The following is a 14,920-nucleotide window of genomic DNA, read 5'->3' as shown; positions in this document are numbered from 1 at the left end:
GAAATGGTTCCTGTATAATGCTGCTTTAGTATTTTGAAACGCTTTGCTCTCTCATGTAAAGACTATTTTGAAAGTCCACAGAAGTGATTAATCAGATATTCATGGATGTTTTCTCCAGTAATAATGTAAAATCCTTGTTAAATTAACGCTATAATCGCAGAAATAACTTTGAAAGCTAGAGTAACTTCCAATAGAGGCTGTTAAATTGTCACTAGGATCATGGAATATCCTTGAAAAACAAACTAGCTTCCAATGCACCCTGTTAAACTATTTATAGAATGATGAACCACAGTAATTTATACTAAAACCTGTTAAATAATCAATAGAATTATGAAAATAGCCTTGAAAATCCCAAATGCTTCTTTTATAGCCTGTTATACTTCCGCTAGGATCCTGAAATAAAATAAAAAAATGTGAACCCATTAACTCCCACTAGGCCATATTAAGCTGGCAACTTCCACTCCACCACGTTAAACTATCACTGGAATCATAAGAATGCTCTTGAAACCCCAATAACATCCAATAGATCTTGTTAAACTATCACTAGAATCATGAAAACATCCTTGAAAACTCCATTTACTTCCGCTAGACACTTAAATTATCACTAGGATCATGAAAACATCCTTAGAAACGCAAATACCTTCCACTAGACCAGTGTTATTCACTAATTTTTGTAAGAGAGCCACTTCGGTTTAAACACAATGATTGAGAGAGCCGCAGCTACTGCAAGTTAGCGTAACTCAACTAAATTAAGTAGTACTGAGCTGCCACTAGCAGCTCAGTACTACTTAATTTAGTACGACTAGGGTAGGGATGTTAGAATGTTATCTCTTACTGTGACTTCGTCTTCCTTCTCACCTTACTCGAAAAATGATTTTTCTATATATATATATATATATATATATATATATATATATATATATATATATATATATATATATATATATATATATATATATATATATATATATATATTTTTTTTTTTTTTTATCAATTAATTTATATATTTTTCGAGAGCCGTGAATTGAGTCATCTCGAGCCGCCAGCGGCTCGCGAGCCGCGCAATGAATACCACTGCACTGGACTGTTAAACTAGAATCATGAAACACCCTTGAAAACCCCAGTAACTTCCAATACATCCTGTTAAACTGAAACCATGAAAATACCCTTGAAAATCCCGATAACTTTCACTATACCCTGTTAAAAAGAAAGAAAGAAAAAGAAGTCGAGATAAGATACTGAAATTATGGAAAAATACGGTTCACGATTTTCAGGGGCATTTTATCATATTTCTGGCCTAAAGTTGCATCAGTATACAAGTAACGCCGAGGGTATTTATAAAGCAGTGATTAATTTAATTCCAACGGTGTATATTTTTTTCCTCAAGTGATTTTTTTTTTTTCATACGAGTGTGTTGCATTTTTTTTTTCTTTTTTTTTTTTGTCCCCACGGCCCTGTCTTCAGTAATCATATGCTCTTTTTCAAGTTTATTAATCGTCTCTGCGATGCTTTATAAGGAAATTGCTTTTTGTATTGTCTAAGAAAAGAGCTTGTGTAAAATAAATGTTTGTTGTATTATAGACTTAAACACACACACACACACACACACACACACACACACACTCTCTCTCTCTCTCTCTCTCTCTCTCTCTCTCTCTCTCTCTCTCTCTCTCTCTCTCTCTCTCCCTCTAATCTAACTCAGTTATGAGAACATTCCTTCCCCAAAACGGCTTATTAGGGTAAAGAAATTCTTGAAAGACATTTTCTTCATAAATATAAAATTTAAATCATACTTTTTTTCCGTCTGTCTATTTGCTGATTTCTTTTGGAGGTACATTCTCTCTCTCTCTCTCTCTCTCTCTCTCTCTCTCTCTCTCTCTCTCTCTCTCTCTCTCTCTCTCTCTCTCTCTCTCTCTCTCTCTCTCTCTCTCTCAAGCCAAGTAGCCATAAGACATGCCAGCCAATAGTCGATTCAATGCAACAGTTTCCAAGAAGGCCAGTGGAGGTTTCGGCCTTTATCTCATCTCGGCTGCCTTCCATTTTTCTAAGGCTATCCGCGGTCCTACTTTATTCCCTTGTCACGACGTGGAAATATCGTTCAGTTCTCGCCCCTTGACCAACACAGGGGCGTGAAAATACATCCAGGTGATTAATTTATGGAAGAGAAGGAGAAAGAGAGAGAGAGAGAGAGAGAGAGAGAGAGAGAGAGAGAGAGAGAGAGAGAGAGAGAGAGAGAGAGAGAGAGAGGGCAGGAGGCAAAAAAATAAGAAAATGAGAAAAGTAATTGTGTTGAAGAGACAGTGTTTCGTATTATCTTAATTGTGTGTGTGTAAAAGAAGTAAATTCTCTGTCTGTCTGTCTGTCTGTCTGCCCGCTTCTCTCTCTCTCTCTCTCTCTCTCTCTCTCTCTCTCTCTCTCTCTCTCTCTCTCTCTCTCTCTCTCTCTCTCTCTCTCTCTCTCTCAAAACCACATATTCTCTCCCAATCAATCGAATCGTCGTGTCTTCATCTCTTCCGTGCCAAACAAATGCGAACATTTCCCCACAAATCAAAGTGTGCATTCCTTCAATCTGACTTTGCTTTCCTCCTTATTGATAATGTTGAAGGGAAGCCCTGTCTTATTTTACACTTTATCTTTGCCTGGGTGAGTTATATAATGGTGATTCTCTTTTTTTTTCTATGCAGTGATTGATTTATTTTTATTTATTATTTTTTTTATTTACTTCCTTATTTCAGGATAGTTAATGAGTGATTGAGGGAGTGAATGAGTGAATGAGTTAGTTAGTTAGTTAATCGTTAATCTACCTTACATTTTATTGAAAAGATATTAAGAACAAGAAGGCTGAAAATAATGACAAATAAATAAAACGGCTTGTGATAATTATCGTACATTCCGTGTTATTCACTGATATATTTACTGTTTGCTGGCGTGTATTATCTGAATGAAATGAATAGCGGTGCTACGAATAATACAAAATGCTCATGATTACTTAAACTTTACCATTTGCTCCCACCACCGCCATCACCACCACCACCATCCACTACCACCACTTGTAATTATCAGTAATCAGATGTCCCGGAAAATATTGAAGAAATGAACGTGCAGGTGAAGAAATATGGATCACAGCTGGCATTCATGAGAGAGAGAGAGAGAGAGAGAGAGAGAGAGAGAGAGAGAGAGAGAGAGAGAGAGAGAGAGGATTATGTGAGTACAAACTCTTGATATTTTCTCGTCACTGTGCCGGGTGTATATACCTATGTAATTTCCTCTCTCTCTCTCTCTCTCTCTCTCTCTCTCTCTCTCTCTCTCTCTCTCTCTCTCTCACTTCAGCATTTTGGAAACACATATTAATTGAAAAATCTAAAATTGTACTGAGATTATAATCACCGCACGCCTAATTATCATAAATGTGAAAATATATTACATTTATAGCACCTTCAGTCACTCAATAATCACTCCCTGCCAAGTGGGTCGGGGAACCAGGCTCTGTTTAATTTTCTGTTCATCCTCCCTTGAATTCCTGGCACTGCATGACTCCAGTGTTAACTATTGCACTGATGAGGCCATCTTTCGTTTGCATTCAGATTTCTGTGAAAATTGTTCGTTTGGGCTTTTGGGCTCTTTTATACGGTGTATTCTTTCATTCAGGGCGTTCTTGCAGTCTTAACCCCGTGTTAGCCAGCACTAACTTTGCTGCTCGATGGAAATCCTCTTTTCTATTGATATTTTTCGATCGGCGCCTCATGATCTCGTTTTTACGGTACCTAAAAATCAATAACTGTGTCACTTTTCGGAAGCTGGAAGTGAATAGATATTTCTTATATCGATTTTTCATAACCGTAGGCTAATCTCCTTTCCACATATTGCAATATAGACTATCTTAACGTGTCCTCACATCACAAAGGATATAACAAGAGAATATCTAAGAATGAATAAAAGCATACAACAAGGCAAAGACGCGGCGGGATAAAAAGAAATGTAAGCATTGCTCCTTCATTCTTTCGTGAATCACTTCTTCAGTAACAATATCGTACTTCCTCCTTTCGTGTAGTAAGTTTACCTGAAGGCGCGGCAACAAGAATAGAAAAAGAGAAATAAGGAAATAGTTTGCAATATAATATAAATCCAGAATTATATGAAACGACTGACTTTTGAATCGAGAGTATTACAAGGCGCAATACTTAACACGCTGACTGTAAAAGAGTTGCCACAGAATTTACCAAAGCCACCAAGCAAGAATGTGAAAATGCTACAGAATTCAGAGGGTTAATAAAAGCACAATCAAACATCTGTTGCAGACATTTACCTTAAGGAGCCGCAGCAAGAAAATAAAAGCGGAGAGGGTTGATTTGCGACGAAACCTAAAGTATAATAATGATTGCCGATCCATAATGACCCCAACCGACATCACTCCTTCGGTAACTTTGTGATCGTACTTTTCTTTCATTAACATGTATGCAGAGAAACAGCAAGACAATAATAATAATAATAATAATAATAATAATAATAATAAGAAGAAGAAGAAGAATAAGAAGAAGAAGAAGAAAAAGAAGAAGAAGAAGAAAAAGAAGAAGAAGAAGAAGAAGAAGAAGAAAAGTTAACTAGGATAATATTAAAATAACATTAGCGTTTTCATCCAAAGGGTAGCTTATATTAGATTAAGTTAGGTTAGGTTTAAATTAATTAATTTCTTCAAGTTCTCTGGCGATTCCTTCATTGAGTAGATCACGAACTGTAAAAAGACCATATCTTTGTCCAGAAATAAATGGTCAATGTGTGGTTAATGTTTGGCCCCACACGTCATGGCCGTGACAAATACTATCTGCCACGTAGCCTTGGTCAATGAAAGAGGAACCCTTCTTACTTATGTCCCTCGTATTTAGTGTTTCTCTCATAGTCAAGCCTCTTACTCAGCTTGCGTCTACTCAGGGTGCGATATCCTGATGGTCTCTTTAAAGAAAAGCCTGACGACCGATAGCCTTTCTCCAGAGTAGAGGACTCAGGACTGCAGGACAGCATTGAACACTGTGGCACTGTTGACATGGCTACGTACGACCTCCTGATTGACTCTGAATAAATAATAGCGACGATTGCGTAAGTATATAACGAATAATTGTATCTCCTCCTGACTGACTTTAAATAAATAACAGCGCTGGCGATGTGAGTGTGAAGTATATAATGCTAATAATGTTACTAACCAGGATAGAAAAGTTTCATTTGCAAGAATAATAAGAACGTTATTCTAACTTCTCTTCAATTAACACCCTGTAAAACGGCATTGCTGACTGAAATAAAGTCAACTCACTAGAGCGAAAAGTGAAGTAAAAGAAGAGAGATATGTGTACTGGAAACAATTAAGACAAAATGGATTGCATAAGTATAAAAAAAATAATTGCGTCTCCTGACTGACGGGTGGTGTAAATAACAATGAAGAATATGATGATGATATTACTAATCAGAATAAAATAGTTTCGTTTGCAAGAGTAATGCGAGCGTTATTCTAATTTCTTGACCCATTATTTCTATCCCATTAACACCCTGTAAAGCGGCATAGTTGATTGAAATAGATAAAGTCAACACACTAACAGTATAGCGAGAAAACCAAGTAAAAGACGAAAGATATGCATACTGGAAACAGACGAATGGACTGCGTAAGTATATAACGAATAACTGTTTCTCCATTATCACCAATAGAATGGCAAAAAATTGAGAAAAGGAGAGACAATAAAAATATACTGACCGCTGGGTGCCTGATCGTCGTTCGGGTACAGAAACTCCTGAAGGTGGTGAGGGCGCGGCACCAGCAGCTTGGCGTAAGAATAGGTGGCCGGGCGGCGGTAGTGGTGCGGTGCTGCGGCGGCGAGGGGCAGGAGGGCCAGGGAGAAGCAGCAGGACAGCAGGAGGGGCACCATAAGTAGGCTGGGACAGGAGGTGACCGCCCTCATGACGCCGGCCTAGCGAAGAGTCAACAGCCGAGGTTCACGCGTGGCTGTCTTATACACGCGCCTCCCACGCCACCCCTCTCGCCCACACCTCCCAGGCCACGCCCACACGCCCCTGCCACGCCACGCCACGCCCACTCCCTCCGCCAGCCACGCCCAGGTAATGATGTGGGTACGGGGAGCTGTTTCCGCGAAAACCCAGAAAAGATGCTCGCGTTAATTTCCCTGATATCACGTTTTCCATTTCTTAGTCTTGTTTTCTTGTCTTTCCCTTCTCGGTTTCTTCCTTCGTATTCATAATTTTCATTTCTTTTCTTCTGTCTTCCTTCTTATTGATATTCTTGTACATTTCTCTTCGTTCTAATTTTACTTAACTTGCTCTTGTTTTTTTTTCTTGTTTTTGTCCTTGTTTTTGTTCTTGTTCTTCTTTGTCGTCTTAGTAAAACGTCGTCTATTCCATTTATATATATTGGTGGGGGTTCTTAATGTTCTTCTCCACCTCCTCCTTTTTCCCTCCTCTCCTCTTTTCTTCTCCTCTCCTCTCCTCTCTTCCTCTCCTCTCCTCTCCTCTCCTTTCCTCTCCTTTACTTCCCTCTCCTCATCTCCGCTCCTATCCTCTCCTCTCCTCTCCTCTCCTTCCCCCTCCTCCCTTCTCTTCATCTCCTCTTCTCTCCTCTCCTCTCCTCTCCTTCCCCCTCCTCCCTTCTCATCTCATCTCCTCTCCTCTCCTCTTCTCTCCTCTCCTCTCCTCTCCTCCCCTCCCTCTCTTCCCTCTCCTCATCTCCGCCCCTATTCTTTGCTTTCCTCTACTCTCCTTTCCTCCCCTTTACTCATCTCCGTTCCTATTCTCTCCTCTCCTCTCCTTTCCTCTCTTCCCCTCTCCTCATCTCCTCTCCTCTTCTACCCCCTCCTCCCATTTCTTCATCTTCGCTCATATCCTCTTCTTTCCTCCCCTTTCCTCATCTCCGCTGCTCTTCTCTCCCCACCTCTCCTCTCCTTTCCTCCCCTCTCCTCATCTCCGCTCCTAGCCTCACCTCTCTTCTCCTCTCCTTTCCTTTCCTTTCCTCTCCTCTTCTCCTTTCTCCTCTCCTCCTCCTCCTCCTCCTCCTCATCTCCTCCTCCTTCTCTTCTCCTCCTCCTCCTCCTCCTCCTCCTCCTCCTCAATATCTCTCGTTTGCATCATTTCTCTAAATTATCCTTGTTTCCTACACACTCTCTATTCCAGTTACAATCTAAGAAGTTCTAAGGAGCAGTTGCGTTAATGTTATTTTTCTGTTGCGTCTGTGGGAGAAATGCTCAGGAACAGGAGTATAAATGTAAGTAATCCTGAAGAGAATACTGAGGTCTTTTCTTACGTGACAGCATCATAATATCATCATTAATTTATTATGCTGCAGTCTGCCTGCACAAGATAACTCCCGTACATCTTCGCAATACCATATGTAATTTCCATCTATGTATCCTTTTAATCTCCTCTTTCGTTGCATTTGCCTTCACAACATCCATTACCATACTTGTGAGCTATTTTTTCTTCTATATCTCCTAAAGTTTCCTACTTATCTATCCAGCCTTCTCTTAAAGCTATCGACTTATCTATTCAAATAATTTAATTTTTAATGAATTCTTGTTTGCTACATGACTCTTTTTTAAGTAAGAGAAACTCTGGCCAAAGGTTACAAAACAATAGATAGATAGATAGATAGAGATAGATAGAGAGAGAGAGAGAGAGAGAGAGAGAGAGAGAGAGAGAGAGAGAGAGAGAGAGAGAGAGAGAGAGAGAGAGAGAGAGAGAGAGGAAAAAAAAGGCCCACTTAGGTGCCAGACTATGATAAACAGGTTAATTACATCTCAACATGTAATTAATATCGTACTGAACTGATGCTAAGGATGTTGATGCCTAGGTCTAAGTATATCACACACAGCAATATATATATATATATATATATATATATATATATATATATATATATATATATATATATATATATATATATATATATATATATATATATTTTTTTTTTTTTTTTTTTTTTTTTTTAGGGGATGGACAAGTAAGCGAGCTACTTATATGTATATGCTGTAGTCTTTAATTCCTTATACGCTAGGAATAAATAAAAAAAAAAAAGAGCAGGTATGAGGGACAAAATTTACGATAGGCAAGCTACAGGAACGCCTTTACCGTGAACATAATTTCACAATCCGCGGTGGCTAAGTTTTTATTAGTTAGCCTGTCAACATTGCATTCGTTTTCTTAGCGGTACAAGGGCACCTTAAACTTTTCGCTAGTATACCTAATCTTATGTGCTGTGGCTTTTGATACCTCTGCATTATTAGTAAGTTTCGTTATCATCATTATCTTGTTATCGGATACATATTTCTGATTATGAAATATCATTATATTCAGCCGGCGTTTAGGTGAATATCAATATGCCTTACCACCTGTTATGCTTCATTTGAGTTTCGAGCTTTGAGGTGTCCGCCTGTATAGTATCGCCAAGTTAACCCTTGTGTTGAAATCTGAAGTATAGATATAGAGGACGGGACTCAAAGAGACTCATTATTGTTATCCCCAATTTTTACATCAGTGGCTTGGCTGGGTCCGAATACCACTTTGAGCATAGTGCAGGAAATCATAGCCTCCGAGAAGGTTATTATAAGAATACAGGAAATATGTTTTGTAACATAGCTGACTTCTACAATTACCAGACAGACTTGGCTTAGCAGCAAGAGTCATCCCTGATGTTCCACTTAAAGTAATATGCACATAAGTTAATTACTTAATGACTGCTAACGCCTCTGGGTGGATTATAACCTTATTCTTATGGATTGATAGATGCAGTAGTGATGTGTAAGTTTAGGTGACCTACTTGCAATCATCTGTCATGTATAATCTGCTAACATGAGAGTGTAGTAAATGAAATCCTGATGTCTTATATAAACTAAACGGGGAAAATTGTAATGGCAACCCACCGGCAACTGTCAAGGGGCGGGTCGGCCTCTGGGAACATCGCGTGGTCGCTTCATCCAAGAGACGCTGACAGCAAATACTCAGTGAAGGCCGCTGACCCGCGCTAATACCCGCATCTTTCTTCACTAACTAACACTTACCATGGCATCTAGGAGAGCTCTACACTTCGTCTACAAGATTGGTGATCGGAAGGCCACTGTCAAATTCTACAGAGATATTCTGGGGATGAAGGTAAGAGGGAGGAATGCGTAGTGGTGTGGTAACTGGTTGCATTACGAAAGTGAACCTTCCAGTTAATATATTCACTTGATGGTGATGACAAGCTCCATGTGACTATCAGCCATCATGCGCTTGTCCATATTGCCCTGTTTCGTAGTTTCAGATTGTCTAGAGTGTAATTAGCGATTCTGAAGGAAATATGGAGTATCGGATTAGGTAAGCATGATCCCTAAAAAACACTCTTCTAATCCTAACCAGACGTAAATTCAGCTTGATCAAACACAATATATCTTTTAAAGAGGTCTCATATTTCCCTTATATCAGTCCATTTGAAGAAGATACAACCTCTGATGAAGCATAAATCACATGAACTTTTTTTTTTTTTTTTTTAATATAATTGTACAATATTTATGTAATTGACTTAAAGAGTGCTTACAGGTCCTTAACAGTATCTTCACTTGCATATGGGTAAATATATTCACGTTATTAATTTTTACTCAAAGTATAAATGTATCATATTTTACCAAATTCTTTGTCCTAATGAGAACACGTATTTCGTTAGCATCCAGATAACTGAGTATAGAAAACCAGTGGTTATCAACATTAGATGAAAGCTGAGGCCATAGATATTGTGTGTTTCATAATGATCTTGCGTACTTAGAAGGCTTACTACAGCTTTTAAGTACCAACAAATACCTGCTAATTAAGTGTCACTAGACAAGGTGATATGTTCATTTCACAAGTAGAAATATGATTTCGTTATTAAAGTATTCACAAAAATTCACTGTCAGAATTCTGCACAATATGTTTAAAGTTTTCTTCTGGCATAGTTGAAGCATTTACAAAAGAGAGAGAGAGAGAGAGAGAGAGAGAGAGAGAGAGAGAGAGAGAGAGAGAGAGAGAGAGAGAGAGAGAATGTATCAGATGGATGACTTGAATTAACCCTAAGCCATATGTTATCTCGATCTTTATAAGATAACAACCTCTAATTGAAAAGAACCTTAAAAAACTTGTTTGTCATCTTCTTTTAGAGTAGCATTTTTTTAAGTATAAGAATTAAATATTCTCAGCATGTCTCAATTACAACATAAGAATTAATCTTTATGAAGTGAATCACAATTTTGAAAAGATGCATCAGCCAGTCAGCAAAGGTTTATGGACATAAAAGTAGTAGGTAGTAGTAGTAGTAATTTAATGTTATCTTCCCCCCTCATAGGTATTACGTCATGAGGAGTTTGATGAAGGTTGCAAGGCTTCCTGCAATGGGTGAGTCTGAAGCTCTCTGAACAGCATGATGATTTGCTATAGAAAGTACTTCATAAGCCACCTTACCAATCATTTACAAATTTGCCATAGAGAGTACCTCATAAGCCACCTTACCAATCATTTACACATTCAAGTACATTAATTAATTTCATATAGTAGTAGTTTCAAATTATTCCATATACTACAATTAATATAAGTTTTGCCATTTAATAGATGCTAAAATAAGGCAAATTATCATTAATACAGAGTGTAACATGCATTTCTGCGAATATTACCAGAGGTGAAAGTACATGCTATTCTAAGTGGAAAATGTTCTATGCACATAAGCATCTTGAGGCGATGTTTAGCTGTGGCATGAAATTCAAGTGTGGCCTGACAGCAGATACAACGGCCGGGTCAGGTGGGTATCATGGCGAGGATCTGAAACTGTGAATAATTCAGTCATGATTTCTACAAGTTTTGGAGCTTTACAGTATCCCATGATGAGAGGAGTGACAACCATGGAATAATACCAATTACTGATAAACATTACACAATGATAGTACGGTATGGATGTAATAAATGAGAAATAAAATAATAGGCTGCATGGCACTATGCACTGCCCAGGCAGGGAGTGGGAAGCAGCAAGGCTAGTAGCAAATCAGCTGATTGTTTGTCAGATCACACAGTTTCCCTCTGACACAATGACAGTGTATATGTTCAGATTGTATTGCATAACTTAAAGTAATGTGGAGTGTTGAAATGGTGTTTCTTTGCCATGGTTACCTGCCTGGCCTGGCCATTGTATCTGTCTCCAGGCCACACTTGAATTACATACCATGACTAAGCAACACCTCAAAATGCATATGTGCACAGAATTTTTCAACTTAGAATAACCTGTACTTTCACCTCTGGTAATATCCTTAGAAACTCATTTTACACCCTGTATTTTGTTGCCTCATTGAGCCATAGAGTTAAAAAAAATTACAAAGTATTCATGTTTCAGGCCATATGATGGGAAGTGGAGCAAGACCATGATAGGATATGGGGCTGAGGATAACCACTTTGTGTGTGAACTGACCTACAATTATGGCATTTCTCAGTATGAAATGGGTATGTCATCAGTTAGCTATTTATTTATTTATTTTTTTTTATGTAAAAATTAGATGAAACACTGAACCCCTTCTTTTTCTTTGGCACATCTTTCATTAATCACTATCCTCTCTGAGACATTTGTTTTTGTTCTACAGCCATCTCCAAACATTATACTGGCTAGAAATTGCAAAATCTATTCTTTACATCATCTTTCTTGCAGGTGCTTTTAAAGATTTCATACACAGCTTTTTGTGCTTTGAATTGTTGCATGCTTTAGTGAAAGGACTAAATAATGAATGCAGAAGGAAACAATCATTATCAGCAGTTTGCTAAATATCTGACACTAAGATCTACTCTGCAGGGAATGACTTTTTAGGGATGCACATCGATTCCCAGGAGGTCGTTGAGAGAGCCAAGAAGAATGACTGGCCAGTCAAGGATGAGGAAGACCACAGCATCCTGGAGGCTCCTGGCGGCTATAAGTTTATCATTAACCACAAACCACAGCCTACTGACAAAGGTACAGAGTAAACGAATACATATTAAGGTTAAGGTGTCAGAAACAGTGGCATGATCCTACATTAGCATCATCCCTTCACAGACCCAGTGCAGCAAGTTGTCCTGGCTAGCAGCAACTTGGAGAAGTCTGTGACCTACTGGAAGGACTTGGCTGGCATGACTGTGTACAGCAAGACTGACAAAAGTGCAGCACTTGGCTATTGTGAGACTCAAGCCAAACTGGTGCTGCAGGACATTGGTGAGAAATATTTTGCATTGTATAGAGTCACAGGTACTTAGGTAATTTACACTGGGTTTTGTCTATTAATGATTTCTTTGTGTGAATTGTTCTATTATTGCATTATGTTGTATGGTATTAGCTCTGAACATGTAGTGGCTTAGCAATAATACAGTGCGACATATTATAAGTTTGGTAAATCCTCACTGATCCTTTGGAAATAACATGAAGCTATTGTAAACATTTGCTTTGGCTTTTAGATTCAGTCTATATATACGTAAGACAAAAAAAGCAGAGAGAAGAGCTGAAAAGGCCCCATTAGAGGCTAGAGTAAATAGGCATGTAATCTTTCTTTATTACAGGTGGGGAAGTAAATCATGCCAAGGCTTTTGGACGTATTGCCTTTTCTGCTCCTGGAGATGACCTGCCAGGCATTGAGCAGAAGATGAAGGAGGCCAACCAGACCATCCTCACCCCATACATCTCCCTGGACACCCCTGGCAAGGCTACAGTCCAGGTGGTCATTCTGGCAGACCCGGTGAGCTCACTTAATATGTCCACCTTTTTTTATGTGCACATGTAGTTTACAATGAATGTAGTCTTACAATGAATTTTGTTGTAGAAGAAGTAAAGAAAGAGGACACCACCAAAAAAGTCTCATGAGGTCAAGGCTTAAAAACAACTGCATATTATATTAAAAGGCAAGTTTAAGTGCATTTTTACAATGAATTTTGTTGTAGAAGAAGTAAAGAAAGAGGACACCACCAAAAAAGTCTCATGAGTAGTGAATTAACTTTTTATGTATTAAAAATTAACCACTGTTTAACTTACAGGGAAATTAGTTGCCTATCTACCTATCCTAAATGGTGCTGACGCAGACAAGATATCACATCTTGTCTCATTATATATAGAAATTAAAGTATAAAGCAGGCTCCCAGCCCCCTTGATCTGTCCTTTTGTTTACCTTTTACAGTGCACAGTATTGTTTTTTGCTTGGCAGCAGTGTGTGGTGCCAGACTGGTTCCTGTACTACAGGGGAATTAATTATGAATGTGTAAAAGAACTGCTGTTTTATGTTTTCTTTGTACATCTCCAGGATGGCCATGAGATCTGCTTTGTGGGAGATGAAGGTTTCCGTCAGCTGTCTGCAGTGGACCCCAAGGGTGATGAACTGCTCAATGAGGCCATGGAGAAGGATAAGTCTGATGAGTGGTTTGCAAAGAAGGGTGGAAAGGTTGCTGCGTAAACATGACAAGAATCACAACTGCCTTGATATTATTAATGCATTTTACTTTTTGTATTGGTCCAGCTTTAATGAGGGTTAATTGATGACCACTTTTTATATATCTAGAATTATTCTTGTATTATTGGATATATCCTCTATGTACATCTTAAAAGGTGATTGTGGTCTTCCTTATGTTTGTGAACTGATGTCTGATAGGAATTTCTTTCTAAGTCTAGTATAAGTGTACTTAGACCTGTAATCATGTCAATATATTTACTGAGAGTTGACTAATTAAGTGATTTGCAGCCTCTGGTTCACCATAGACTGTTTTCCTGAGACTCATCAGAGAGTAAACTCAACTGAATATAGATATTTTAAGTACATGGAGAAAATGGAAAGTAATAAAATAGAAGTGTATTTCCCTGGCACTCACTGTTTTAGGTATCCTAGAGGTGCTCAGGAAACACCATGTAAGCCTTAGAGTGGTATGCTGTGACTAACATAGCAGGGCAGGAGCAGCTGTGAGTGCCTGTCATCATCCTGCTCTGCTCCCTTACTCACATGGAAGAAAATATATGGTTATATGAAGGCTCAATGATAGGTTTGGTTCTAAAAATACTGTAGTCTATATATTTATCTGGAAGCTCAATTTTATTCTATAGTGTTTTATTGAATTGAAGTAAACTTCCACATGCTCAGTTTAGTTTAGAAAATTTAATAGTAACAAGAGGGTCCATCATAATCCTTTCATTCTCCTCTATGGCCTCCTCATACTCTAGCTTTGCGCTGTAGGAATGTAACTATTGAGGCCAAACAGGTCTTTTTAAGTGCAATGTTAATCACACATTTTATACCAGCTGCTTTAGGGAAAAGATAAAAATTTGTATGTGCAGTTAAAGAAAAGAACTTTTTTCTCATTTTGGGCAACTTGAAGTTATATGTGTCATTTGTCTTGTAACAACTTCAATGGCTGTTGTGTGTACTGAAGAAAGAAGATATTTTCTGTGATTTTTATTTTCACATCTTGAGTATAAAAGGGCATGGTAATAAGACTGTGAAATAGTGCTTGGGTTTTAGTAATGGCATTGCATCTAGTATACACTGGATGGTGTGGGCTACTCACAGATTAGATAAAGATTAACAAGTATTTTGTGAGGTGTAATAGAGTGGGATGCAACATACATGACATGAGAGAGAATTATCCCATTGTGAGAGTGTAAGAGAGTTGTTGATAAGTATTTTGGGGACTAAGATTATAATCCATTCCACTGCCATCACATTCATGTAGATATTGTCCCCATGCATTAAATAAAAGGGCATATGTCCACCTTGGGCAGTAAGTAATTGTAAATAGCATCACACACAAATGTATACAAGCATCAAACATCTATAATAGGAGCAACAAAATGTTAATGAACTTGCTCTATATTGTTTGTAGAAATTTAGTGCCCCCCCCTCTCTCAAGGAAGATTTTTTTTTTTTTTTTTTTT

At 38.3% G+C, this 14,920-nt stretch overlaps 2 protein-coding genes across 2 annotated transcripts in view; one reads left to right on the top strand and one right to left on the bottom strand.

The window, feature by feature from the left end:
- Positions 1-6,386, bottom strand: part of LOC135090805 (uncharacterized) — a 20,239-nt gene extending 13,853 nt beyond the window's left edge. The window contains exon 1 of the mRNA XM_063987870.1: positions 5,741-6,386. Coding sequence (XP_063843940.1) covers positions 5,741-5,945 — 205 coding nt within the window. The 5' untranslated portion in view covers positions 5,946-6,386. The remainder of the gene's footprint in view (positions 1-5,740) is intronic.
- A 2,537-nt stretch (positions 6,387-8,923) lies between these two features.
- LOC135090901 (glyoxalase domain-containing protein 4-like) lies at positions 8,924-14,431 on the top strand. Its single transcript, XM_063988071.1, has 7 exons — positions 8,924-9,141; positions 10,346-10,395; positions 11,381-11,487; positions 11,831-11,989; positions 12,071-12,226; positions 12,568-12,743; positions 13,302-14,431. The coding sequence occupies exons 1-7, from the start codon at positions 9,052-9,054 to the stop codon at positions 13,449-13,451; spliced, it is 888 nt and encodes a 295-aa protein (XP_063844141.1). The 5' UTR covers positions 8,924-9,051; the 3' UTR covers positions 13,452-14,431.
- Positions 14,432-14,920: the final 489 nt, after the last annotated feature.

Source organism: Scylla paramamosain, chromosome 36 (assembly GCF_035594125.1).
Source record: "Scylla paramamosain isolate STU-SP2022 chromosome 36, ASM3559412v1, whole genome shotgun sequence".
Lineage (NCBI taxonomy): Eukaryota > Metazoa > Arthropoda > Malacostraca > Decapoda > Portunidae > Scylla > Scylla paramamosain.
The sequence above is the reverse complement of the archived record's forward strand: the minus strand, read 5'-3'. Positions and strand labels throughout refer to the sequence as shown.

Excerpts from the sequence above, each read along its gene's own strand:
- LOC135090901 (XM_063988071.1), top strand. The coding sequence starts at position 9,052 with ATGGCATCTAGGAGAGCTCTACACTTCGTCTACAAGATTGGTGATCGG. Across the intron at positions 10,396-11,380 it reads TGCAAGGCTTCCTGCAATGG|GCCATATGATGGGAAGTGGA; the intron begins GTGAGTCTGAAG and ends TTCATGTTTCAG. Across the intron at positions 11,488-11,830 it reads CATTTCTCAGTATGAAATGG|GGAATGACTTTTTAGGGATG; the intron begins GTATGTCATCAG and ends TCTACTCTGCAG.